The sequence below is a fragment of the Lepidochelys olivacea genome, assembly GCF_965140295.1.
Source record: "Lepidochelys olivacea isolate rLepOli2 genome assembly, chromosome: 5".
NCBI classification, from domain to species: domain Eukaryota; kingdom Metazoa; phylum Chordata; order Testudines; family Cheloniidae; genus Lepidochelys; species Lepidochelys olivacea.
In genome coordinates, this window is record NC_140415.1 from 26,768,216 (window position 1) to 26,793,231 (window position 25,016).

The 25,016-nt window shown below is 43.7% G+C and overlaps 1 protein-coding gene across 2 annotated transcripts in view; it reads right to left on the reverse strand.

The window, feature by feature from the left end:
• The window catches only part of CPLANE1 (ciliogenesis and planar polarity effector complex subunit 1), a 180,072-nt gene that overhangs the window by 95,669 nt on the left and 59,387 nt on the right, over window positions 1–25,016 (reverse strand). For both annotated transcript variants that reach the window (XM_084628687.1, XM_084628686.1), the window contains exons 17-24: window positions 24,564–24,792; window positions 24,098–24,237; window positions 20,759–20,976; window positions 20,307–20,471; window positions 19,191–19,329; window positions 15,614–15,723; window positions 2,353–2,514; window positions 2,084–2,192 (exon numbers count right to left, since the gene is read on the reverse strand). In XM_084628687.1, the coding sequence (XP_084484813.1) occupies window positions 2,084–2,192; window positions 2,353–2,514; window positions 15,614–15,723; window positions 19,191–19,329; window positions 20,307–20,471; window positions 20,759–20,976; window positions 24,098–24,237; window positions 24,564–24,792 (1,272 nt within the window). The remainder of the gene's footprint in view (window positions 1–2,083; window positions 2,193–2,352; window positions 2,515–15,613; window positions 15,724–19,190; window positions 19,330–20,306; window positions 20,472–20,758; window positions 20,977–24,097; window positions 24,238–24,563; window positions 24,793–25,016) is intronic.

Sequence of the window (25,016 nt, forward strand, 5' to 3'; positions counted from 1 at the left end):
ATATCTCCCTAGTGTGAGAGGAGTTCAGCCTGTCTGCGTCATTGGAGCTGGTGAGGACGATAGTATCTGAAGTCAGTGATGATCAGACTTTCTTGGTGCTGATGGTTCCCAGGGTTTGGGAGGAGCTAGGGATGACGGTACCAATGGAACATGGTCTGGTACCAACAGAGCCCAATGCTTATGGGCTTTCTTCTCATGCCTCTGGGGCTTAGAACATACCAAGTCCTCATAAGCCAAGCTGGAAGGCTTGCTTACAAGTGAGTCCAACTTCTTTGATGTGGACTTTGAGAAAGACTGAGTCTCATACTCATAAGAGTGCTTCCCAGCTTCCCAACACCGCACTGGTTGTGGGGATAAATTCTCCCACACCAAAATGAGACTTCAGAGCAGCAGGTGTGACACGTCTTACGAACTTCACAATAAGCAACCACCTGCCTCTATCAGGACACACTCCACATGTGCGCTCTCAACCTCCATTGCATTCCTCAATAATGTTCCCATAATAGATGTATGCAGGGCTGCCACGTGCGCGTCCTCTGATAAATTAGCCCAACATTATGCCATCTTGCAGGATTCTTCGACGGACACCATCCTTGGACATATGATCCTATCCTCGGCGATAACAGCCGCTCTGAAGCCCCAACCCTCCAGCTAGGGGCAGTGCTTTATAATCACCTACAATGAAGCACCTATAGGGACATCACTCAAAGAAGAAGAGAGGGTTACTAACCTTATGCAGTAACTGAGGTTCTTTGAGATGTGCTCAACTACCCCCCTCTGCTTCGGAGTGTAACATTTGGGCTCTGCAGCAGAGAAGGAACTGAGGGCAGTCAGACTGCACAGTGCTATTTATACTACCCACGCACAGCACAGAGACATAAGCTTCACCAAGGCAGTAAAGGCAACGTTGGTGTTCGTTGCTCAGTCAAAAGGAGTAGGGGCATAAAACGCAATTCTTAATACCCAAGACTCTGAGCACAGACCCTGTCCTTGGTTAGAGCTTCCCCAAGACGGGAAGAGAACTAACTAAGTTCTAAAGGCTATAAATCTAAGAGTGAAATGCTAAAATATTAATAACTATTTAAAATTTATATATTTAAAGATTGAAGCAATGATAGAAGTTGTGGACAAAAGAGTCCAACTTAGGCCATGAGGCACCAAGAAGGAACTGGAGAGGCATCGGCCTGCACTACTTATACTTGTACTCTAATTTCAGAGCATGAGGAATAAAACTGCATATGTGCAGAGCAATGAACACTGCTTACTAAAAATCTCTGAACTAAGGTGCATGCTTCACATGTGTACCTATGTGTGGAATACACGTACGGACCATCACTCAAAGAAAAACACTAAGTTTAAATTAGGTGCTTTTAAAGGATGGATATTGAACTTGAGTTCTAAATATGAAATAAGGCAAGCTTGTAGTCCTTCATCTGGAGTAATATCTTTTGCCATTATTTGTAAGGATAATTCTTAAAAACCACCAACAAAAAAATTTGAAAGTGTTAGTGTTTATATGCAGTACTGTAAAAATTGATTTAATTATTCTGCCATCATACCAAAAAAGTTTTTTTTTTGTTTTAAACATTACAGAATAATGGAATAGTACTTTCTTTCTACTGTTCTTATGCAGCACCTTTCAATTCATGATATCTGAAAGTGTTTATAAATATAAAATAAGGAGATGAATACTGATAGCCCAACGATCACGTACACAAAATGAGCAGCCATTAACTCAATGATAGCTCAAACCTTGGTAGAATTTTCAAAAGAGTTCAGTGTTTGGCTAACACTGCTCCCACTGAAGTTGATAGGAGTTTTACCATTGACTTCAGTGGAAGAAAAGTCAAACCAACACTGAGCTCTTTTGAAAATTCCAGCCTTGAACTTGATTTGTTGGCAAGAACACTACAGTTCTCATTTCAAAAGCACCATGATATCCATAGCTTCTACCTAGACAAAAGCCAATAATTCAATGTCTCATCTAAAGAAATGTTAGCAGTATTATTGTTCATAAGAAAACCCAAAAAGCAATGAAGTCACTAAGCCTGTTTTATATTCCCTGAGGAAGAATGTACATTACCTCTGACAGTACAGTGTCTAAGTCGCTGCTGAAGAGCATGATATTTATCCCTTAATGGAACTCTTACATCTTCAGAATTAGGAAATGCTTTCACCAAAATTTCTGCCACCTGTACAAAATATATCAGTTTCAGGGTTAATTTTGATGGAAAAAAGTTATAGCAAAACTCCCAGCAAAACTTGTATTATTCATAGCTCTAAAAATAACATTTGCAAGAAAGCTAAAACTTTGTCATTCTCAATATCTTTTGTGGTTTTAGCTTCATTTACCTTTCTGATTGGTGGTAATTCTCCAACAAGGCTCAGAATTATATCTTGAACAAGTTCTTCAACATTCATAAACCTAGCAAAAGGGAGCATTCGACAAGCCCATTCCACTGCATTGAGACAATGCTCAACTATAGAGGCATCATATTCAGCCTTCTTGCAGTCCTAAAAAATAAATGGTCAGATATATATTAATTGATATACATGAAAAATTCCAGCTAGACTATATACTTATTGGCAATTTTCATGATTTAATCTGGTCCTCAGCTCCAGTGAGGGAGCGGGGTTGGGGCTTGCCCCGCTCCACGCAACTCCCAGAAAGCAGCCCGCATGACCCTCCCTCTGGCTCCTACGTAGTACACAGAGGCGTGGCCAGACAGCTCTGCGCACTGCCCCGTCCACAGGTGTCACCCCCGAGCTCCCATTGGCTGTAGTTCCTGGCCAACGGGAGCTGCAGGGGAGGCACCTGAGGATGGGGCAGTGGGCAGAGCCCCCTGGCCATGCTTCTGGGAGCTGCTTGCAGTAAGAGCCACCCAGAGCCCCCCCACCCCACCCCAATCCCCTGCCACAGCCCTGATTCCCCTCCCGCCCTCCAAACCCCTTATCCCCAGCCCCACCCCAGAGCCCTCATCCCCCCGGCACCCCACAACCTCATTTCTGGCCCCACCCCAGAGCCTGCACCCCCAGCCGGAGCACTCACCCCCACCCCCAATTTCGTGAGAATTTATGGCCTGCAATGCAATTTCCATACCCCAATGTGGCCCTCAGGCCAAAAAGTTCGCCCACCCCATCCTAGTTTCTTTGAGCATTAAGACCTAACCTATATTAATTTCATGTACCAGATTAGCTTCATGGACTGGTAAAACAAGGAATTTTGGATATTTTTCAACCCATCTGTGATATACATGTTTAATGAGTTCATTAAATATAGGTAATAAAAAAGCATGGAATGTATTATTGTAATTGCTACAAAAATGCAGAAAATGCTATATTTCTTGTGATGTATGTCTCTAATTCAAATTAAAAATAAACTAAGGTCCCAGGAAAAATAACATTACTAACATTTTTAAAGATGTACAGCATAATAGACATGGACAGCATTTTTTCTTGGTAACATATATTACTAGTATAATTACAGCAAGATGTCTCATGAGATTACAGTATCCCAGAGTAACATTTTGTACTACTGAGTGAAATGGAGTTCTTTCAAGAGGTCATAAAAAGTGTATAACAAATCTCCAGAGATCATTTTATAGGAGAAAGGTTACATATCTTAGAGTAACTGGAGTTTTTTCAGATGAGTGGTCCTTGTCTGTAGCCCACGGTGGATGCACGTGCGCTTCATGCACCTGACATTGAAAGATTCTTAGTAGCAAGGTCTGTTGGTCTGTGCCCCTCTCCTCCTCATACTCCAAAGAAAGGGCATAAGGGACGTTATGAACCGATTGCTTCTCCAGTTACTTTTCTACCATGAACAGCCCTAGGATAAGACTCCACCGCATAGGGGAAGAAGAGAGGGTGGGTAGAAGGTCATAGTTCGGGACCACACATCTCAAAGAACTCCAGTTACTGTAAGGTAAGTAACCTTTCTTTCTTCGAATGATGGTTCCTATGAGTATTCCACTGTGAGTGACTCACAAGCAGGATTCATTGAAAAGGTTGACGCAAGAACCCTGGCTGTATCACTGACTGAAGGACTGCTCTGCCAAACTATACATCAGCTGAAGAAGCTTGCATCAGAGCATAATGTCTGGTGAAAGTCTGAACAGAGCCCCACTCTACGGATTTCCAGGAGAGGAACATCTCATAGCAAGGCGACCAATGCAGACTGGGCTCTCGTCAATTGGCCCCCAACATTTTGTCTGGTAGGAGTCACCATTAATTCATAACAGAGCAAGATGCAGCCCAAAATTTGGAAAGTCGCTCAGAAGAAATCACTTTCCCTCACTTATGTTCCATAAAGGATACAAATTTAGATAATTTCATAAAAGCTTTAGTCCTTTGTAGGCTCGACAAACAACTAGAGTGTGCAGCTGCCTATCTCAGTGGTGGCATATGGCTTTGGGAAGAAGACAGGTAAGTGAATGGCCTTTTTTAGGTGGAATTCTGAGACTACTTTAGGGGTGAATTTTGAATGTAATCTCAGGAAAACTTTGCTTTTGTGGAAGATAGTGTAAAATGAATTGGCCATGGAGGCCCCCAGCTATCTACTCCTCTAGCTGATGGGATGGTAACCAGAAAGTCCACCTCTAATGAAGATTGCCTAAGAAACAAAGTTAAGTGTCTATGTATGCTGATAGGACTTGACTGAAGTCCCATGTTGGGGTAGACTTCATCATCAGAGGAAAGGTTCTACTATTACTGTCACGCTACCCCAAATGACTCAGCCATGAGTGCCAACCTCAGGACAGACTGTCAAAAAGCAGGGCACATATCCCAAACTGGTTGTATGTTCTATAATTAGATCTCATCAACCCAGTAACAAATGTGAACTCCTGAAGCACTATAACAATCTTACCGTGGAGTCACAGACAGCCCTCTTGGACATTCCAATCTATCTTGCCACCGAGGCAAACTGGACTAAGTGATAAACACTTACTTGCACCAAAGATCACAAAATATTCAGATTGTTCCCAGTCCCAAGAGACTTATACCAAGTCAATATGTAATCCAGATCTCACACCAAAGACAATGCTTATACCCAAATCCTACAGTAAACCAACTAAGGATTTATTAACTAGGGGAAAAGACAGAGAGTTATTTACAGGTTAAAGAAGGCAACACATATACACAAATGAGTTACAGCCTACGGTTCCAAAAGGTGACAGAGCTGTAATAAATCATCAGCACTGAATATCTTTTAGGGCTAACCCAGGTTGACCCTAGTGATCTCTGCTTCTGTTTTGTAGTTCCAGCCCTGTGAGAGTCCAAACAGCCAAAGAGCAAAGTTTCTCCTTGTCAGGTATTTTTATTCCCTCCACCCCAGAGTCCAAACTGATGGGATAAGCTCAGGAGTAGGTCTCTCCTTCCCAGAGGGAGTTAGAAATGCATTCAACAGGGCCTCTGTCCTTTGATGCTATACAATTCCTTATTTGCCTTCAACAGGCTATCTTGTATTCAGGACAAGCACTTTATCTTAATTAATGCTTATTTTCCTGTTTGGTGAGTTATGCAATTACAGAAGTATACAATGCAAATACTCAATAACTTTATACATTAGGCTTTAGAGGTTATAAGGCCAATGCATGCAGCATCCTACAAGCATTTCATACAGACTAAACACATTCTTATCAACTTAACATCTAATATCTATTTCAATAATGCACACAGCTAAGCAAGACTGGTTTCCAGCTATGCATTTGTAAGTGTTCAGTCAGGCCTGAGGCCTTGGCATGAGCTGGCACCTGGTCTGCCGGCATCACAGACACCTTCTAGAAAATGTACTGTACACAGAATGGGTGAAGATCAAGTGGTTGGTTACAGGCACTGATAACTGCTAAATCCACCCATAGGGAACAAAAAGATAGTTGTGAAATCTTTAAGGAAAAAGTCCAAAATGACAGGGATGCCAATATCCTGATGACATCTGACGCTGTTGGAATCAGACAGAAAACCTTTTTCATTTTACTGTGTGGCACTTCTTTATGGAATTCTTCCTACTGGGTTGAGTTTTTCATGTGTGGATCCCAGGTGGTGTTGGTGGCCTGTGATATACAAGAGGTCAGACTAGATCTGGTACTCCCTTCTGGCCTTATACTCTGTGACTCAATTATTGTTAAGAATGGATTGTGCTGCTTCCCAGAATGTCTTTTCTAGGTTGGTCATCCACCAAAATAGCAGACTGCGATGTGGAGAGATGCCAGATTGGGATATCTGATCTTGTCTCTGTCCTGTGGTCAACAGGTCCAGGAAGAGCAGGATATGGATGCCCAGGCATGGTGATATTTATAAAACGCTTGGAAACCACAACTGTCTGCACCATCCAGGAGCAATCAGGATCACCAACATTCCCTCCCTCTTGCTTGATCTTCCTCAGAACCTCAGCTAAAAGCAGAATGCGTGGGAAGGCATATGTCATTTGCCCCAATCATAGAACTAGAAATGCGGCCCCTCTGGAGCCCTGACCTTGAGTCCCCCGGAACAGTCATTTGTTCATTTCTTGTTCTCTTGTGGGAAGAGTCTCTCCAGCCCTCTCAAGAATCTGACCGTTATGTAATGGGAAAACACCGTCTGTCCATGGATAAGCGAGTGAAAAGCAGAGATGGCAGCAAGATGCACTGTAATGGAAGAGTGTGTGCCCGGCACTGGTTCCTCAAATGGAGCAGGCAGTCCAGCTCCTGTAAGGAGAAACGCAAGAGACAGATGCCCCATTTGGATGCCCAGCGGGAAAACCTTGTCTACTTGGCCAGGTAAGTCAGTCTAGTTGAGGGCTTCCTACTTTCCAGGAGAACCTTTGAACTCCTTCCAAACAGATCCACTCCTCCAGGTTCAGCCACGCAGCATCCATGCCGAGAGGTGGAGGGACCCAAGATTAGGGTGTAAGAGCCAACCATGGTCCTGCAATAGCCGGTCTGGTTGGTTGGGCAGAGTCCAGAGAGGGGCCGCTGACAGGCTCACGAGCGTGCCAAATCAATGCTGGCGAGGCCACGCCAGAGTGATCATAACCTGTGCCTGGTCCCTCTTGATCTTTGCCAGCGCCCTGCCAATGAGTGGAATCAGAGGGAATGCGTACATCAGGCTCCCTGACCACAACAGGAGGACGGGATTGGAGAGGGAGTCTTTGCTCAGACCCTGTTAGAGAAAAAAAACTGGTGGCATTTCCTGTTCTGTCTTGCAGCGTCCAGGTCCACTTAGGGAGTTCCCTATCTTTGGAAGATCATGCAGGCTACCTCTGCATGAAGCGACCACTTATGGTGAGAGGAGAAGTCCCTGCTGAGCTGGTCTGCCAGCGTATTCCTGATGCCGGGAAGGTGACAATCTTCCAGGTATATTTCGTAGCTGATGCAGAAGTCCCAAGATGGAGGACTTCCTTACAGAGAGCCGACGAGCATGCGCCCCCTTGCCTACTGATGTAGAACATCGAGGCTGTATTGTCCGTCATGACTCGTATCACCTTGCCCGACTGGTGGAGCAAGACTCTACATGCCAGCCGGACTGCTCCAAGCTCTTTGACGTTTATGTCTAACCGCTCCTCCTCCGGGGACCACATCCCCTATGTCTGGAGGTTGCTGAGATGTGCCCCCCAGCTGAGGTCCAAAGTGTCCAACACCAACTAGATGGAGTGAGGAGGGCTGTCAAATGGAATTCCTTCCGGGACTGTCCTGCAGTAGGTCCATCATCTCAGCGAGGTACGTATCCCTGATGAATGGTAACGATCTTTTCCAGGGGGTCTCTGGACTGGGAATAAACTGTCGCCAGCCATTGTTGCAGGGGCTGCATCCAGAGCCTGGCAGACCACATAAGTGCATGCTGCCACGTGGCCCAGAAGGCATAGACAGACGGAACGCGGAGACATCTGCAATGAGGTTCACCATCATGTGGAACCTTTCCAGCAGCAAGAACACTCTGTAGCAGGTAGAGTCAAGGACTGCTCCGATGAACTCTATCCCCTGCACTGACACCAATGTCAACTTTTTGTCATTCACCGGTAGGCCCAGAGAGCAGCACATGGCTTGAAGCACCGCAACATCCCTTCAGACTTGAGACCAGGAGCCGCCCTTGATGAGCCAGTCCTCGAGGTACAGGTAGATCTGGATATGCTAGCGCCTGAGGTAAGCTGCTGCCACTGACATGCACTTGGTAAACACCCTCGGTGCTGTTGCCAGGCCGAACGGGAGGACCATAAACCGGCAGTGGTGGAGTCCCACCGTAAACCGGAGGAAGCGTCTATGCCCTTGAAATATCGCTATGTGGAAGTACACGTCCTTCAAGTTGAAGGCAGCATACCAGTCTCCTGGATCCAGGGAGGGGATAACAGAAGCCAGAGACCATGTGGAACTTTAGCTTCTGTAGGTACTTGTTGAGGTCTCGCAGGTCCAGGATGGGCCGTAGACTGCCCTTGGTTTTGGGTTTAAAAAGTACCAGGAATAGAACCACTTGTCCCTGTACTCCAGAGGAACTTCTTCCACCGCACCCAGCTGTAGTAACCCCTTTACCTCCTGCGCAAGGAGAATCTCGTGAGGGGGTTCCTGAAGAGGGAAGGGAAGGCAGGTGGGAAGTTTTTAAGGTTTTAGAGGTTTTTAAGGTCAGGCTTGACAAAGCCTTGGCTGGGATGATTTAGTGGGGGATTGGTCCTGCTTCGAGCAGAGGTTTGGACTAGATGACCTCCTGAAGTCCCTTCCAAACCTGATATTCTAGGATTCTATGAAGGGGGGGTAGAAAGAAACTGGAGGGTGTAACCCCGTTCCACTGTGTTGAGGACTCAGCAATCCGAAGTTATAGCAGTTCATGTTGGAAGGAAAGGCAGTCAGAGAATACTGGGAAAGATGGATCTGGGGAATAGTCTGATAGATCACTCTCGGGCACACCCTCAAAATGACTGTTTGGCCCCCTGCTTATTACGGGTCGAGCCCGACTGGGCAGAGGGTAGAGGTGGGTGGCGCTTGTAACCCTTGGCTCGTGTATGGGGCTGGTCCTGCCGAGGCTGGCTCCCCTGGCCTTGAGGCTGCTGCGGTTTGAACCACTTATGCACCAAGGCTAGGACGTAGAGACCCAAGGTTTTCAGGGTGGAGCGGGAGTCCTTGAGGCCATGCAACTTGCTGTCTGCTCCACAAATAGGGCTCTGCCATCGAAGGGCAGGACCTGCAATGACGGTTGGCCTCCGTGGACAACCCAGAGAGGAGCAGCCCAGAGACTTGCCACATGTGTACGGGGAGATTTTGGCAAACCAGGAAAGTGCCTGAAACCACTATGGCTTATTGCTAAAAGCAGCCAAGTCAGCAGGCTGTAAATTAGTCAAGGTAACCTAAGTTAACTGTATCCAATTTTCAAATGAATTCCAATTCAACAGTTTCTCGCTGGAGTCTGGATTTGAAGTTTTTTTGTTGTAATATAGCAACTTTCATGTCTGTAATCGCGTGACCAGAGAGATTGAAGTGTTCTCCGACTGGTTTATGAATGTTATAATTCTTGACATCTGACTCGCGTCCATTTATTCTTTTACGTAGAGACTGTCCAGTTTGACCAATGTACATGGCAGAGGGGCATTGCTGGCACATGATGGCATATATCACGTTGGTGGATGTGCAGGTGAACGAGCCTCTGATAGTGTGGCTGATGTTATTAGGCCCTGTGATGGTGTCCCCTGAATAGATATGTGGGCACAGTTGGCAACGGGCTTTGTTGCAAGGATAGGTTCCTGGATTAGTGGTTCTGTTGTGTGGTATGTGGTTGCTGGTGAATATTTGCTTCAGGTTGGGGGGCTGTCTGTAGGCAAGGACTGGCCTGTCTCCCAAGATTTGTGAGAGTGTTGGGTCATCCTTCAGGATAGGTTGTAGATCCTTGATAATGCGTTGGAGGGGTTTTAGTTCAATCTCTCTGGTCACGCGTTTACAGACATGAAAGTTGCTATATTACAACAAAAAAACTTCAAATCCAGACTCCAGCGAGAAACTGTTGAATTGGAATTCATTTGAAAATTGGATACAGTTAACTTAGGTTACCTTGCATAATGACTTAGCCACTCCCAGTCTCTATTCAAGCCTATTTCGCCTTGTTTTTTCCTACCCCCCCCCCGACGTTCTTGTTAAACCCTGGATTTGTGCTGGAAATGGCCCACCTTGATTATCATACACCTTGTTAGGAGAGTGGTCACTTTAGATAAGCTATTAACAGCAACAGAGTGGGTGGGAGGAGGTATTTTTTCATGCTTTGTGTGTATATAAAAAGATCTTCTACACTTTCCACAGTATGCATCCAATGAAGTGAACTGTAGCTCATGAAAGCTTATGCTCAAATGAATTGGTTAGTCTCTAAGGTGCCACAAGTACTCCTTTTCTTTTTAAGGGACATGTCATTCTATTACTAATGTATAAATAAGGGGGAAAAGTTTGAGGTAGTTGGACTCTTTTTGGACTCTCCCTCTGGATAGATCTTGCAGTCGCCACCGGCAGATGTAAGATTTGGCCACCGGAAGCCTGCCGCTGTGCTACTCGAGAGCCACACTCAGCTTTGGTAATTATCAAGGGTTGGGGGTGTTTTACTAACCTTTTGCGAACATGTGTTAGTGCTTGAGACCAAGTAAAGTTTAGCTTTAAGTGAAAGCACTCTTGCGTTGTCCTGTTTGTGCCAGCCATCTATTGGTCGGATGGCCATGTCTCCCCAATTTATTTCCTGACACCACCTCGCACAGAGTAAAAGTTACCAAGAGCTTTGGGTTGAAAGAACCCCGGGTAACACATGGAAATAGCGGAAGCCATGGTGCGAGCAGCAGCATCTGACATTACCTGGAGGGCCATCCTGGCTGTAGTCGTACCCTTATCAAGGATCGCTCGTAACAACTTCTTGGAAGCCTCGGGGAGCAACCCTTCAAACTTGGCCATGGCTTGCCACATACTAAAGTCATATTGGCCAAGGAGGGCTTGGTGGTTGGCCACGCAGCTGAAGGCTGGAAGACTAATAAACCTTACATCCAAAGAGATCCAGCCTCCTCAAATCCTTATTTTTGGGGGTGACCCCAAGTTGACCTTGCCTCTCCTTGTGGTTAACCACCTCAACCACAAGGGAATTGGGGGCTGAGTGAGTATAAGTACTCATGCCCTTTGGTTGGCACAAAGTACTCATGTTTGGCCCTTTTAGAGATGGGGCCAGGGAAAAGGGGGTCTGCCACAGGGCCTTAGTGATCTTGGATACCCCTTCATGAAGGGGTAGACCCACCTGGGCAGGAGTCGAGGAACAGAGGACGTCAAACAGAGTCAAAGGCTCCTCCGATTGCTCTGCCTGAAGCCCCAGGTTAGAAGCAACCCTCTTCAAAAGTTCCTGGTGCGCTTTGGCATCATCCTAAGGAATTGGGTGAGGGGGCCCCCACAATAGCCTCATCCAGTGACAATGAGGACGATGCCGGTGCCATGGGAACCTCCATGTCCACTGGTGGTCTAGCAGCTTCCTCCCCGGGTCCTCCTGGACCCGCGGGGTCTTACCCTCCCAAGCCTCGAGTATGGGAGAGGGATGGGATACCAAGGCCACTGGCTTCTTCAAGGCTCCCAACACTGATCAGGCAGCCTGAGAAGGGCAGGTGAATCCCCAAGGGTTCCCCATATACCATGGTGCAAGCCACTGCGCTTAGGGCCATGGGACAGGTTTCGGTGCCGATAATGTAGTCGGCACTGCTGATACTGGGACCTGTCCTACAGTCAGGGAACCTCACTCCAAGCAGGAGCTACCAGCGGTACAGTCAGTCGGTCCCGGGCAACCAGCATCGGGCTGAACAGTGGCTCTTGTCCAACTGGTGCTGGTCACTGCATCCTGAGGCCGACCTGTCTGAGCAAAACTGTCTTGGTTGGGCTCTTGGAGACTGACAGCATTCAGTGGCTACCCAGCGATCTGCATCGGATACCCAGCAATCCACACCTCACACTACTCAACCAATTCCAGGACATCGAACGGGACTGGGAGCTACTACAGGCTGGTTGCCAGGAGGATTGTCCTGAGCAGGACGACCTCTTTCTTGGAGACAAGCGATGATGACCCAATGATCAGCAGTCTCTGGTGTCTGATCAGTCCCAGGACCGATCCCGGGCTCTTGAAGACGGTCGGAGCCAGTCCCGGAGTTCATGCAGGGTGGTGCATACCTTAGAGGGTCTGCGCCAATCTACCATCAAGGTACGCCTCGAGTCCCACAATCGGTGCCCCTGGTGCGGAGACCGAAGAGGGCTCCGCCGAGCCTGCCTCTCGAGTCCTGAGGCGTGATGGCTTTGGGCGGGCGAACAGTGGTGGGACGTCCCTCTCGATGGGGACACATGCATAGGTCCCAACATGGGTTTTCCCAGAGACCGGGGTACCATGAGAGCCAGCGTGGGCAGCACCGGGAGTATCAAGATTGCTTGAGCTGCTCAAAGAGCTTCGGGCATTGATGGCACCTGAAGCTGGCTAGGGCCTGCACCACTATCTGGGGTCGCAGGCAAAGCCTGGGATGGGCTGCACCACTCGACTTGAGCTGGGGCCCGACCTCCCAAAGAGGGTGTTGAGCTGCCTGGCACAAGTTGTGGCTCATCCCCAGCCCTCTCCATTCCTCTCCTGGTCTTTTTCAACTTCTTCCCCGGAACTGTGGAGAGGGACTGGTGCCGGCTTGCGCAGAGGGCACGGTGCTCGGTGCCAAGTCGGACCGCTGCTATGGTACTGGAGTGAGTGCCAACTCCATCAGCAGCACTTTCAGATGGATATTGCGCTCCTTTTTCATCCTAGGTTTAAAGAACTTGCAGATATGGCACTTACGTGCCCTTCGCCTAAGCAGCTTAAGCATCTGGTATGTGGATCGCTGACAGGCATAAGCCATTTGCAGCCATCGCAGAGGTTAGAGCCTGGGGACGGGGGGATGCCCCATCCCCCCAAATGAGTCCTGTTTGGGATTAAGTAAAAGTTGAGAACTACTAAGGCTGGGGATGATTTCATAATTAAGAAACTACTAACTATATGCAACTATATTTCAGGTTTTCAAAGTTCACAAGAACAGAAAACAAAACAACGTTTGCCGAAGCAGCAGACATTCCACCACAGTCACTGGTGGCAAGAAGGAACTGAGGGTGTGAGGAGCCGGCAGTGCCCCTTATACCATGCCATATGGGTGCTACTCCAGGGGGCACCAGAGCCAGTCCCCTATGGATACTTCTCAGGGAAAAACTTCTGGCATCAGTTCATGTGGCGAGGACATGCACCTAATATGGAATGGACATGAGCAAGCACTCGAAGAAGACTCTTCTGTGTGCAGGATGCACAGCTACATGCAAATAAGTGTCCTTCAAATGGAGAGATGTGTACCAATTGCCTTTGTTCAAAAATGAGGGAATTATGGAGGTCAGGGTAATCATCCTGAACATTAAGTTTAGGATGAAGATGTTCATCCATCTGAGATCCAGAGTGGGTCTTCATCCTTCTTTTTGGGGAGAGTGAGGAAGCTTTTCAAGTAAAGTCATTTTCCCTTCTGTTGAGGAGGTATGGGTTCTATTGCCCGCAGATGCAACAATGAATCTACCTCCTGATAGAGCATTCTTTTGTGAGAGGGGACCCTGAAGAGGGACAGCGGGGGGGTGGGGAGAGGCGGCTCTTGAAGGGGCAGGGAAAATAATGGTGTAACCACTAGTGCTAATTTCCAGAACCCATTTATCTGTTAAGATGTCAGGCTTGTGAAAAGTAGGCTAGGCGGCCACCAAATTGGGTACCAGATGGATATGGTAGAGGGACTGATTCGCAGTTCTCTAAGCTCCTATCAAACATGTTTTCTTGTGGGATGCTGGGGTTGGAAGGATGATGGGGCAGGGGTTGTGGGGGATGTTATGCTTGCTACGCTGCACGCTCTGCTGCTTGCTGGGTGGCTCATAACCCCTCTAATGATAAAAGGATTGAGGAGCTGATCATTGCTTGTGGGGCTGAGATCTGTGCTGTTTCATCATTGGCACTGGAGTGTAGATGCCCAATGAGCAGAGAGCTGCCCTTGAGTCCTTTAAGGAACGTAATGACTCCTGTCTTTTCACTAAAAGAATTGTTTCCTTCAAAGTGCAAATCTTTCGCCATGGATTACACTTCTCTGGGAAATCCAGAGGACTGGAGCCAGAACGCCAAACATACAATCATAGAAGTCATCACCAAGTGGGAGGCTGGATCCACTGCATTGACTAAGGCCTGGAGGGACAATCTGGCTAGCAATTTACCCTCCTCAATGAGTGCTTTGAATTGGAGCCTATCCTCTTGTGGGAGTTTGAGTGTGAATTCTGCTAACTTAGTAGAATTAATAAAATAATATTTTGACAATAATACTTGATAGTTTGTAATGCAGAATGGTTAGCTGTCACATTTTTTCTCTCCTGAAGAGATCTAAACATTTAGTTTTCTTATTGGAGGTAGCGGATCTAGGCTGTCTCCTTCTTTCAGTGACAGTCTGAACTACTAATGAATTAAGAGCAGGATGCGTAAATAAAACAAACATTCTGCTCCTTTAGTTGGCATGAAGTATTTCTTCTCCATTCTTTTCGGAATGGGGGCATAAGTGACTGGAGTCTGCCAGACGGTCTCGGCCAGTTCTAAGATAGCTTCATTAATGGGAAGTGCCACCTTACTGGGACCAATGCTCTGGAGAATGTCCAGAGGTTTATGAGGTGTCCTTTACCTCCTTCAGAGAGTGCGTCAGCGCTCCTCCTGTGCAGGTCTTGAAACTGCCCATAGTCATCAGGAAGTAAAGATGAGGCTGGTGCGATCACTTCATCTGGGGATAATGATGGACCATTGGAGCTGGTGGTTCTGCCTGATCCAGTTCTTCCGATTCCTCCATTAGTTCTTAAGGAAGTTCAAAATCCTCTTTGCAAGGGTAGGCTTGTCTGGATTGACTGTGTAGATTCAGGATATTGTCTGTATGGGTCCCCTGGACCCCCAGTAAGGCCCTAATGGAAATTAAGGCAGTCTTCACGGAGTAGTAAGCTACTCTTGATCCAAAGATGCATAATCTCTTTTAGCGGATTTGGACAATACCCAAGAGACTCTGGATGTTCTGTCTGGGCTGACCCCTTGTCTTGATGCGCGTGGTGACACTTTCCCACTAACATCTGACTCAGAGGAGGTGGCGGCTTCAAATTCCATGAAAAATGCTGTCAATATGTGGGGGCCTTGTTATTCCCTGGCTGGTATGGGATACAGGTGAGCAACTCCCCTTTCTTATGAACTCTGGACCAATGGTGGGGGTAGGAGAAGACCCCCCCCACACCCAGCTCCTAACTACTAAAAACTACACAAGTATAAAAATGGCCTAAAACTATTCTATAAAAACTAGTTACATAAAATTACAGTCAGATCTAGAAGAATCTAGATAATGCTGCGGATACTGAAGAGGCTCCATCTCAGACCATGGTTAGTGGAGAGGCAGTTGGTCTGCACCACCCCCTGTGCTCCCGGTTCAGATCGTGATGAGGAAAAGGGTTGCAGGCATAGACCAATGGACACTGCTTCTGGTCTCTGGCACATGGAGAACATGTGCACCAAAGGTGGAATACACACAGGGACCATTTCTCAAAGAACTGTATCCTCTTGCAGTAAACCTTTACTGTAATGCCTCTATTACCTTTTGACTACCCACACTTTCTCTTGCAGTTTGGTAGCATCTGCAACTGTCAGACAACCTTTCACGAACATGAAGCATCCAACACAATGCACATAATTCTCTGAAGCAACCTACAAAAGAAATAACACAATATAACTTGTTACTTAAAGGTGAAAAAAAGGAACAACTTGTTAATTAAAATGTTCAACTACAGGTAACAGTAACTTAGAGGAAAGGTTTTAATTCTTGATTTTTCAAGAATGACCAGTAGTCAGATTTTTGTAGGCAATTTTTGTACCCTTTATAGCAATGAGTTTTAATATCTCAGTTAGATCTATAAAAACATATGTTCAACATCTTGGAATAGAACTTTCGGCCAGATTTTCTTCTATACTAAAACAGATTCAGGACAGGTGAGCATGAGGAGGACCATCAGGGTGCAATTACATGTACATTTCCCTGATCCTCAAGCTATTACAATCACAGCCCTGACCCTGATTCAGGTTAAGGCAGCCTAGTGGATGCTCTAATTTAAAACTGCTCGTTATAGTCAGTCACTAATGGAACACATTAGTTGTATATGGTCACTCTGCTCCCCTTCCCAGCCCTCTCCACTCCCTCTTAATGCCCCACTTTTTCCTCAGTAAGTCCTCTATGTTGGGAAGTTGACACAGGAGATTTACTGCTAGCATGAATGTGCCCCATGTGCTTAAGCTCAGATTTTTTTTGGCTAGCAGCATCTGCTGGGTACGTGCCTATGCCCTAAGTGTCCTCACACACCCACAAATGAGGGCATAAAGGGAAGAACAGGCCCAAGTGTCCCTCGGTTCCTTTACCAATACAAAATGCAGGAGTTATAGGACTCTGCAGTAGCAGGGAAGGAGGATGGGTTGCAGAATACATACAAACAATGCATTTCAAAGAACCACAGTTCCTGCAGAGTAAATTAGTTTGAGCGATTGTCCATATGTAATCCACTTCTGGTGACCTGGAGCATAAGGGGTGGGTGGTTGGTGTTTATTTCAACAGTGACTTTAGGACAGGTCTGCCAAATCAGACCTTGATGCCTCTACAAGGGAGTAATGTTGTGTAAACTTATGTGCTGAACCCCACATAGTTGCCCTACAGATCTCAGAAACTTACACGTTTCTTAAAGAAACCACAGTAGCTGGCTGGGTACTGATGGTGCTGGCTCTAATCTTTACGAGTGGATCTACATTGCTAATTCGTAGCATATTCTGATGCAATTGCAAATCAAGTTATCTAACTTCTCGGTTGATACTGCCTGACTCATCATCATATCTGGAAAAGTTCCAAATAATCTTGGGAAATTCCTGAACATTTTAGTCCTCTATAGATAGAATGATACCCTAAGCATATCCAAGGTGTGCAGCCTGGCTTTCCCTTAGTTGGAGTTGGGTTTAGGAAAAAGGAAGATTACTTGATTTAGATGGAAGTCCAAGATTATTTTTGGCAAGAATTTAGGGCAAGGCCTAAGGAGCACCTTGTCCTTATGAAATACAGCATGCAGTGGATCAGCCTGAAGGGCCTGCATTTCTCCTCTCTCTTGGGCAGATGGGGTATAGTCTATTACGTTTTGACAATTCTAAACTGTCAGTCCTCTCAGTACTGGAAGAAATCTCAGGTATGTCCTGTGAGATGGATGGATTGTTATGTGAAAATAAAAAACTTAGAGTTTGAGAGCCGTAAATTAGTCATGGGAAGCCAAGGAGAGGCCTAGAGAGGCCAGTGCTTTATCATCCTGAACTTGAAGTGGTAGATGAAGGCATTTAGCAGCTTCAAGTCTAAAACCGGTGCCAGCCTCGCCCCACCATGTTATTTAGATTTAGACAGTTACAGCAGTTCTTTGGATCGAAGAAAATTATGAGTACTAGAATCATTATCTGAAACATAAAGGATCATGAGATCGGGACCTTGGAGAGCAGCTAGGTAATGCTCGAAGGCGGAAGAAGAGCATGAGTATTCCTCTTCTAGATGTGGAGCTATGTTAACTGGAGTTTCAGGAAGAGTCACAGTCTCTGCCCTGACCAGCAACAATGAAATGCTGAGTACTATAACATTATCTGCTATCAGTATGACGGAGGATAATTTCACCACAGCGATGATTTGGGCTGAGTTGAAATCATAAGATTGCTCAGAACCATAGAAGTTTTCAGTACCAGAAATGATGGTACTGTGGGAGGACTAACTGAGGCTATCAGTACTGGTAATTAGAACTTCAGTACCAAGGGAATGGTATTGTGCAAGCACGATGACTGGTGCTTCTGAGGGTGTCAGTGGGACCCATTCTGGGCCTTGAACTACCTTTTAAAGAGGCAGGATGAGATTGCTGCCTTTTCACACTAGGACCACTTTCTTCTTGCTAACTCTCTTGGTTTTACTAGTCTCAGTCTCTTAGGATTATGTCTACACAGCAGATGGGAGATGTGATTCCCAGCTCAGGTAGATGTACATGTGCTAGCTCTTCTCAAGCCAGTGCTCTAAAATAGCAGTGTAGTTGCAGTGGCATAGGTAGCAGCATGGGTTAGTCACCCGAGTATAACCCTGTCTGAGGTCCTAGGTGTGTACTCAGATGGCTACCCTGAGCCGCTGCAGCCACACTGCTATTTTTAGCATGCTAGTTCAAGCAGAGCTTGCAGAATTTGTCAACAATTATTCACAAGTTAATATAGATTCTTCTTTATAGGGTCAGATTCTCATTTCACTTGTCTCGTAGCAAAACGTAGATCAAGGAAAACAGAGATCTTGGCATCTTTGTATTCACATAGTAAAATTTCTTAATCAGTTGGAATCTTTGAGGAGAGAGATTGTAAGCGTTAAAGAATTGGGAGAGCTCTAACATAGATCAGCTTGCTTCGAAGGAATTAATGTCATCACCACCAATTCTGATTATTTTCACATTAATTTGCCCCAATTTATTGTCTATGGATTTCTTTATACTACACTACAGTTTGGTTTTCAGCAGCACAGATCGCCCTTGACAAAGTTTTCTCACATTTTTATACACTTAAAGAAGTCTCTAACATAAGATCTGTTCTAGTAATTTGACATTATGAAATTTTTTAATCTTCAAGTTAGTACATTCTCTGAATAATATGAGAAAAAGGCCATCTCTCCCGCCCCCCTCAAAATAATCACAACTACACACAGAAATTGGAATAAGAGCTGCAAAGCAGTATAGCCCAGTATACATATCAGTCTCTAGAATTTTAGTTAAAAAAATTAAAATAAATGGACCGACATTACTAATTCATTTGTAGTCTTTAAAAAACAAGCATGATTAACTCATTTTCTAAAAAATTGTAAATATATAATTACAACCTATATTTTAATATACTAATATTTTAAAATTATACAAAAATATAAATATCCTTCTGAGTTATCAAAAACTGCACAAATTTTGAAAGATTTATAACAGACAGCACTGCAGAAGACACTGTATCTTGATATACTTTCAACCAAATGCAAAAGTAAATAAATAAAGCCTACCTAGATAGTGCCCTTTCACATGCAACTTCTCATCCCTTGTTCTATTTTCCAACCATAAGTTACTTATTCAATTTTATTATACACATACCTATTGTTTTACAAGAAATATCATCAAAGCAATGGTCCCCAGAAGATGCAGGTCTAAAGAATATTGTACTAAATTTGGAATAATGAAGCAAAGTTTTAGGAAATGAACTTAATGAAGGAAGAGTGCCTTTCATTCGAATCTATAGGCAGGAAAAGAAAGCAAAAATGTTATAAACTGAGAGCAATTTTATTTGTGACAATTTAGAAATTAGCAAATTACCTTTGTAAGTGCTTACTAGTTAAAAATTTTATTATTCAGTTCATCTGTAGGTGAAAATCCTAATGAAATCACCTGAAGTTTTTCGTATCAGAATTGAATGGCCCCTTTAACTTACTGACAGAATATTGCCACAATCAACTATATTTCCAAAGGCCTGCTTTCTATTTCCTGTAATGCAATGGACCTGAAACCCAGGTTAATTTTTTTTAAGGAATTTTTAAATTTATTTTTTTTTAATTTTCATCTAATACATGTACAAGCTATGACAACTACAATGCTCTATTTAATATGATAGAGTGAATTACCAGGGTGATAGAACTTTAGTATAACTACTGTATAAAACAGCTAAGAAAAACCTGAGTTGCTCTGTTTCAAAATCTTTATCATTATATTATAAGGCTTAATTTTAAGTCAATGAAATCTAAATAGTTGAGATTAAAAGTCTTATTACATGTGTACTTTGTGCTCTAGATGGCTGAAAATTTGCAGCCAGTTGCCAGTCAATTATTGTGGGGAACTTCTACGGCCTGTTATTCTGGAAATCAGATTAGATTATCATAAAGGTCCTTTCTGGCCCTGGAAACTATATGAATCCATAAGGTGTTAATAATTATTTCTAAAGCCCCGAGTGGTCTGGAACTGAATGGTCACTTCTTTCCCACCTCCAGTAATAGCACTAGTTACTTGTGAGGCCAAAACATTGGACCCCCCACTTGTTTAGGCTCCAGTTTCCTCTGGAATAAACTATGAGAAGAATATAGACAGCAGCTATCTGAGACTGAGACTTTTATCAGACTAGGAAGGAATTAAAGTGATATGGGTATCTCCCTCAAAAGAGTCACCCTCTAATATTTACTACAGATAATGGAGTTAAAAGTAAACAAGTTTATTATTTACCTTTTGCATTACTTTTCTTGCCCATTTCAGTTGTACAATATACCACTGTGCCACAGGGCAGGAACAACGAGCAGCCCGGAAGAGCAGCATAATTCGCTGAAGGACCCCAGACACCTTCTGACGATAATCTCTCTCAATTTTTAAAGGAGAGTCATTGAAGTCTTTCTGAGAAATACAAAGTTTAAGTACAAGACAATAAGCCAAATAGTTTGGGAGGACATAAAGAATTAAGAAATTGAGCTACACATGAAATATCTACTCTTCAGAACATTTCTCTTAGTCTTAAGAGCAGAGATTTCACTAAGTAGAAGGAAAAACTGAAAGGAGCTTTTCAAAGAGGTTTCTTGCTGTTAGGGTGCCACACAAGTAATTGGCTGAAGATTTTTTTGGAAGAAAAACTGAATTAGAAGGTTCAAACTAACATTCATGCAACTTCTACTAAATACGCTTACTTCACTGAGAGAAGCTGGTTGAGGACAGTATAATGGTGGTGCAGGAAGATATAGCCCATCAGGCACTAAACCACACAATTTTCTGCTGAGGTCCTTGGCAGAGTCTATCAAAAGCTGAAATGTGTCTGAGAGAATGTCTGCATCTGCCATAACAGCTGCTTTCAGTATTTCTTGCACTGAACCAAAAAGAACATTTGCATTTTCCTCTTCAATGGGATCTAAAAAATACCAAGAATTTAAACCGATATGGTAAATGCATCAATTCATGCAATGCTTTCTTCTGAAATTAATAAGTAGCATTACTGTATTTTACATTCATTTTTCCAGAATTTATGAATAACTCTATTTACTTTCTTTAATATAAGATTTGAAAAAGTGAATAAATGTAGTGTTAAAAAAATTGCTTCTAATGCTTAATAATTAACTCTGGTTGTTTTTTGCTATTCAACGTCTCCCACAAATCTGGATGTCTGGACTGCTCTCCTTTCTCTGCAGCTCATGGAGGTGGATCAGTGTTTTAGTGCCGAGATGCTGGCAGACCAGGTGCCAGGTCTTGCCACGGCTGGAGGCATCAGCTGAACACTGACAAATTCATAGCTGGAAATCAGACCAGCTCATCTGTATGCTAGTAGTGTTTAAGATAGATGTTAGACTTGTAAGGATGTGTTTAGACTCTATAAGATGCTTGGTTTCAGAGTAGCAGCCGTGTTAGTCTATCCGCAAAAAGAAAAGGAGTACTTGTGGCACCTTAGAGACTAACAAATTTATTAGACCATAAGCTTGCATGAGCTACAGCTCACTTCATCGGATGCTTGTCACTTACTGCATGCATTAATCTTAACTTGCAATGTCCGTATCCCATATTGTAAGGTAACATGTAAATTTCGCTTTACAATTATAAAAATGCCTGCTCTGAACTTCTGAATTGTCAGGAAGAGTGGTACCCCCTGCCCACCAAGGAGGACTATCAAAACTAAGTGAGCCATTGTGAAGCAACAAGATTTAAAAAATAGGTTAATAGCCCTTTCACACCCATAAAGGTGCGAGGAAGCTTGTCCTATATCAACTTGAATTCTGGAAGAGGAAAATATAGATAGGTATCAAGGTTCCTCCCCCACTCTGAACTCTAGGGTACAGATGTGGGGACCTGCATGAAAACCTCTTAAGCTTACTTTTACCAGCTTAGGTTAAAACTTCCCCAAGGTACAAATTAATTTTATCCTTTGTCCTTGGAATATCCACTGCCACCATCAAACTAACTGGGTTTACTGGGAAATGTAGTTTGGACACATCTTTCCCCCCAAAATCCTCCCAACCCTTGCACCCCACTTCCTGGGAAAGGTTTGGTAAAAATCCTCACTAATTTGCATAGGTGACCACAGACCCAAACCCTTGGATCTGAGAACAATGAAAAAGCATTCAGTTTTCTTACAAGAAGACTTGTAATAGAAGTAGAAGTAAATAGAAATAAAGGAATCACTCCTGTAAAATCAGGATGGTAGATACCTTACAGGGTAATTAGATTCAAAACATAGAGAATCCCTGTAGGCAAAACCTTAAGTTACAAAAAAGACACACAGACAGAAATAGTCATTCTATTCAGCACAATTCTTTTCTCAGCCATTTAAAGAAATTATAATCTAACACATACCTAGCTAGATTACTTACTAAAAGTTTTAAGACTCCATTCCTCGTCTATCCCCGGCAAAAGCAGCATATAGACAGACACAGACCCTTTGTTTCTCTCCCTCCTCCCAGCTTTTGAAAGTATCTTGTCTCCTCATTGGTCATTTTGGTCAGGTGTCAGCGAGGTTACCTTTAGCTTTTTAACCCTTTACAGGTGAGAGGATTTTTCCTCTGGCCAGGAGGGATTTTAAAGGGGTTTACCCTTCCCTTTATATTTATGACTATAAGTGACATGAAAACTTTTCATCTCTTTGCTGTTTGGACTCTCACAGGGCTGGAGCTAGGAACCAAAACCAGAGATCCCCAGGGTCAACCTAGGTTAGCCTTAAAAGACATTCAGTGCTGACAATTTACTACAGCTCTGTCACCTTTTTGAACATAGACTATAACTCGTGTGTGTATATGTTGCCTGATGTAACCTTTATTCAAACTCTCATTTCTTTTTCCTAATTAATACTTAATTTACTACAGAACTGGCTACAAGTGTTGTCTTTGTTGTGAGATCTGGGGTACAAACTGACATGGGGTAAGTGACTGGTCTCTTGGGACTGGGAGCAATCTGAATATTGTGTCATTTTGCTGTAAATGACCATTTATCATTAAGCTTGCCTGGGGTGGCAAGAAAGACTGGAGTGTCCAAGGGGACAGTCTGTGACTTCATGTTAAGACTATTCTAGTACTTCAGGAGTTCACATTTGTAACTGGGCTGATGAAATCTAATGACAGAACATAGCACCAGTTTGAGATGTCCGCCCTACTTTCCAACAGTCTGCCCTAAGGTTGGCACTCACGGTCGTGAATCACTCCAAACAGCGTGATAATGGCTAAGACAAAGAATACCATAAATCACAAATGCAAACAACGCCTTGAAATATGGACTTCAAAGAGCAGAGCAGAATAAGGGATACGGATAATTTTACTACGAGATTTTCTGGGACGTTGAACCAAGGGCAGTCTGATCTGGCTATGGGAGCCAACTTTGGCGTAGTGCAAAAAGATGACATTTTTTGTCTTGCTATAGGCCAAAGTAATACTTGCATGTTCTGTAACTCTAGTGCCATTGCAATGATGTTTTCTATACTGTTCATACATTCACATTTATTTCAATGTGTCTTATTTTTATTATGCTCTAAATATGTACATTTGCCAATAAAGTATTTTATAGTCAAACCAAACTGAAGTGACTATCTGATATGTCTAGATCTTCCTCCCCAAACAAGAAGGAAGATATGGGCCATCTTGGGCATGGGAAAAGCCAAAAGAGCAACAGGATACTATGCAGTGTTGTTGTAGCCTTGTTGGTCCCAGGATATTAGAGACACAAATGGGTGAGGCAGTATCTTTTATTGGACCAGCATCTGTTGGTGAGAGAAACTTTTGAGAGCTTACAGAGACCTGAAAAAGAACTCTGTGTAAGCTCGAAAGCTTGTCTCTCTCACCAACAGATATTGGTCCAATAAAAGATACTACCTCATACACCCCGTCTCTCTATAGGATTCTAGGCACTTACAGTAGCTATCTGCGTATGTGGTGATAATAACTGTATCTTCATAATGCTAAAGACATTTATTTTTAAAGTGAACACCTAGGATTTGTGGAATCAACTGGAATAAAGTTGATAGTAAATAGGATGAAACTATATTTTAAATGTACCTGTAAACTGTTTATATTTAGTACTTCCTTCATTTGATGTTTCAAAACTGACTGGCTGTCCCAAGAAAGACTGTAATTTTTCCTGAAAAATTTGTGTTGGAGTCAAGTTCAAAGGCAGATGGAATTCCGTTTTCTCTGACCTGAAAGCATATCAAGAAACTATTAATTAATGACAAAGTAAAAACAAAACAAAACAAAAAATCTGTGGAGAAACTAAGGAAATTCTGTGGAAACATCTTTCCTTTTTCTGAAAAAAAACCCAAAACCTTCCATAGATAAAATTATTAATCTGAGGCACACTGGCTAAAATGCACATCTATTTAAATCTTGTATCTATTAACCTGGAAGTGTCTTAGGGGAAGGACACTACCTTCTCTGCTAAGTAAAATACTTGATAATACATGATACTATATAATAATGCATGATGATAATTCTGAGTTCCCTTATTTGAAAAAGCATAACTCACCTTAAGAAGTCACCACCACTTTGACAGTACAGATTATAGGCCACACCTATTGAAACGGACATTTTCCAGTCTCCAAGTTTGTGTGCTAGCCACACAGCCTCTGGAATCAGTCCACCAACAAAGAGCAAATCAAGAGCATATTCAGCAGTCCATACAGAAGAAAGTTTCTGGTCTCTAACAGCACTGGCGACCACAGAGTGCTGTAGTGGAACAACTCGAGGGAACCGGTCTACGAAAGAAAAATATGTTTTTAATAATGTTAATTACATACCCTGCAGGTTAGTTAAAATAAATTCAGAGTTTTTAGTTTATAGTGTGGCATTTGATCACACCACCTTGTTGTGTAACTGATCTTTTATTACCTTTATAACATGGTATATGATTTTTAAAAGAATAATATGGGGAAGATCCTCAGCTGGGGAAAGTTGTCATAGCTCCATTAAACTCAGAACT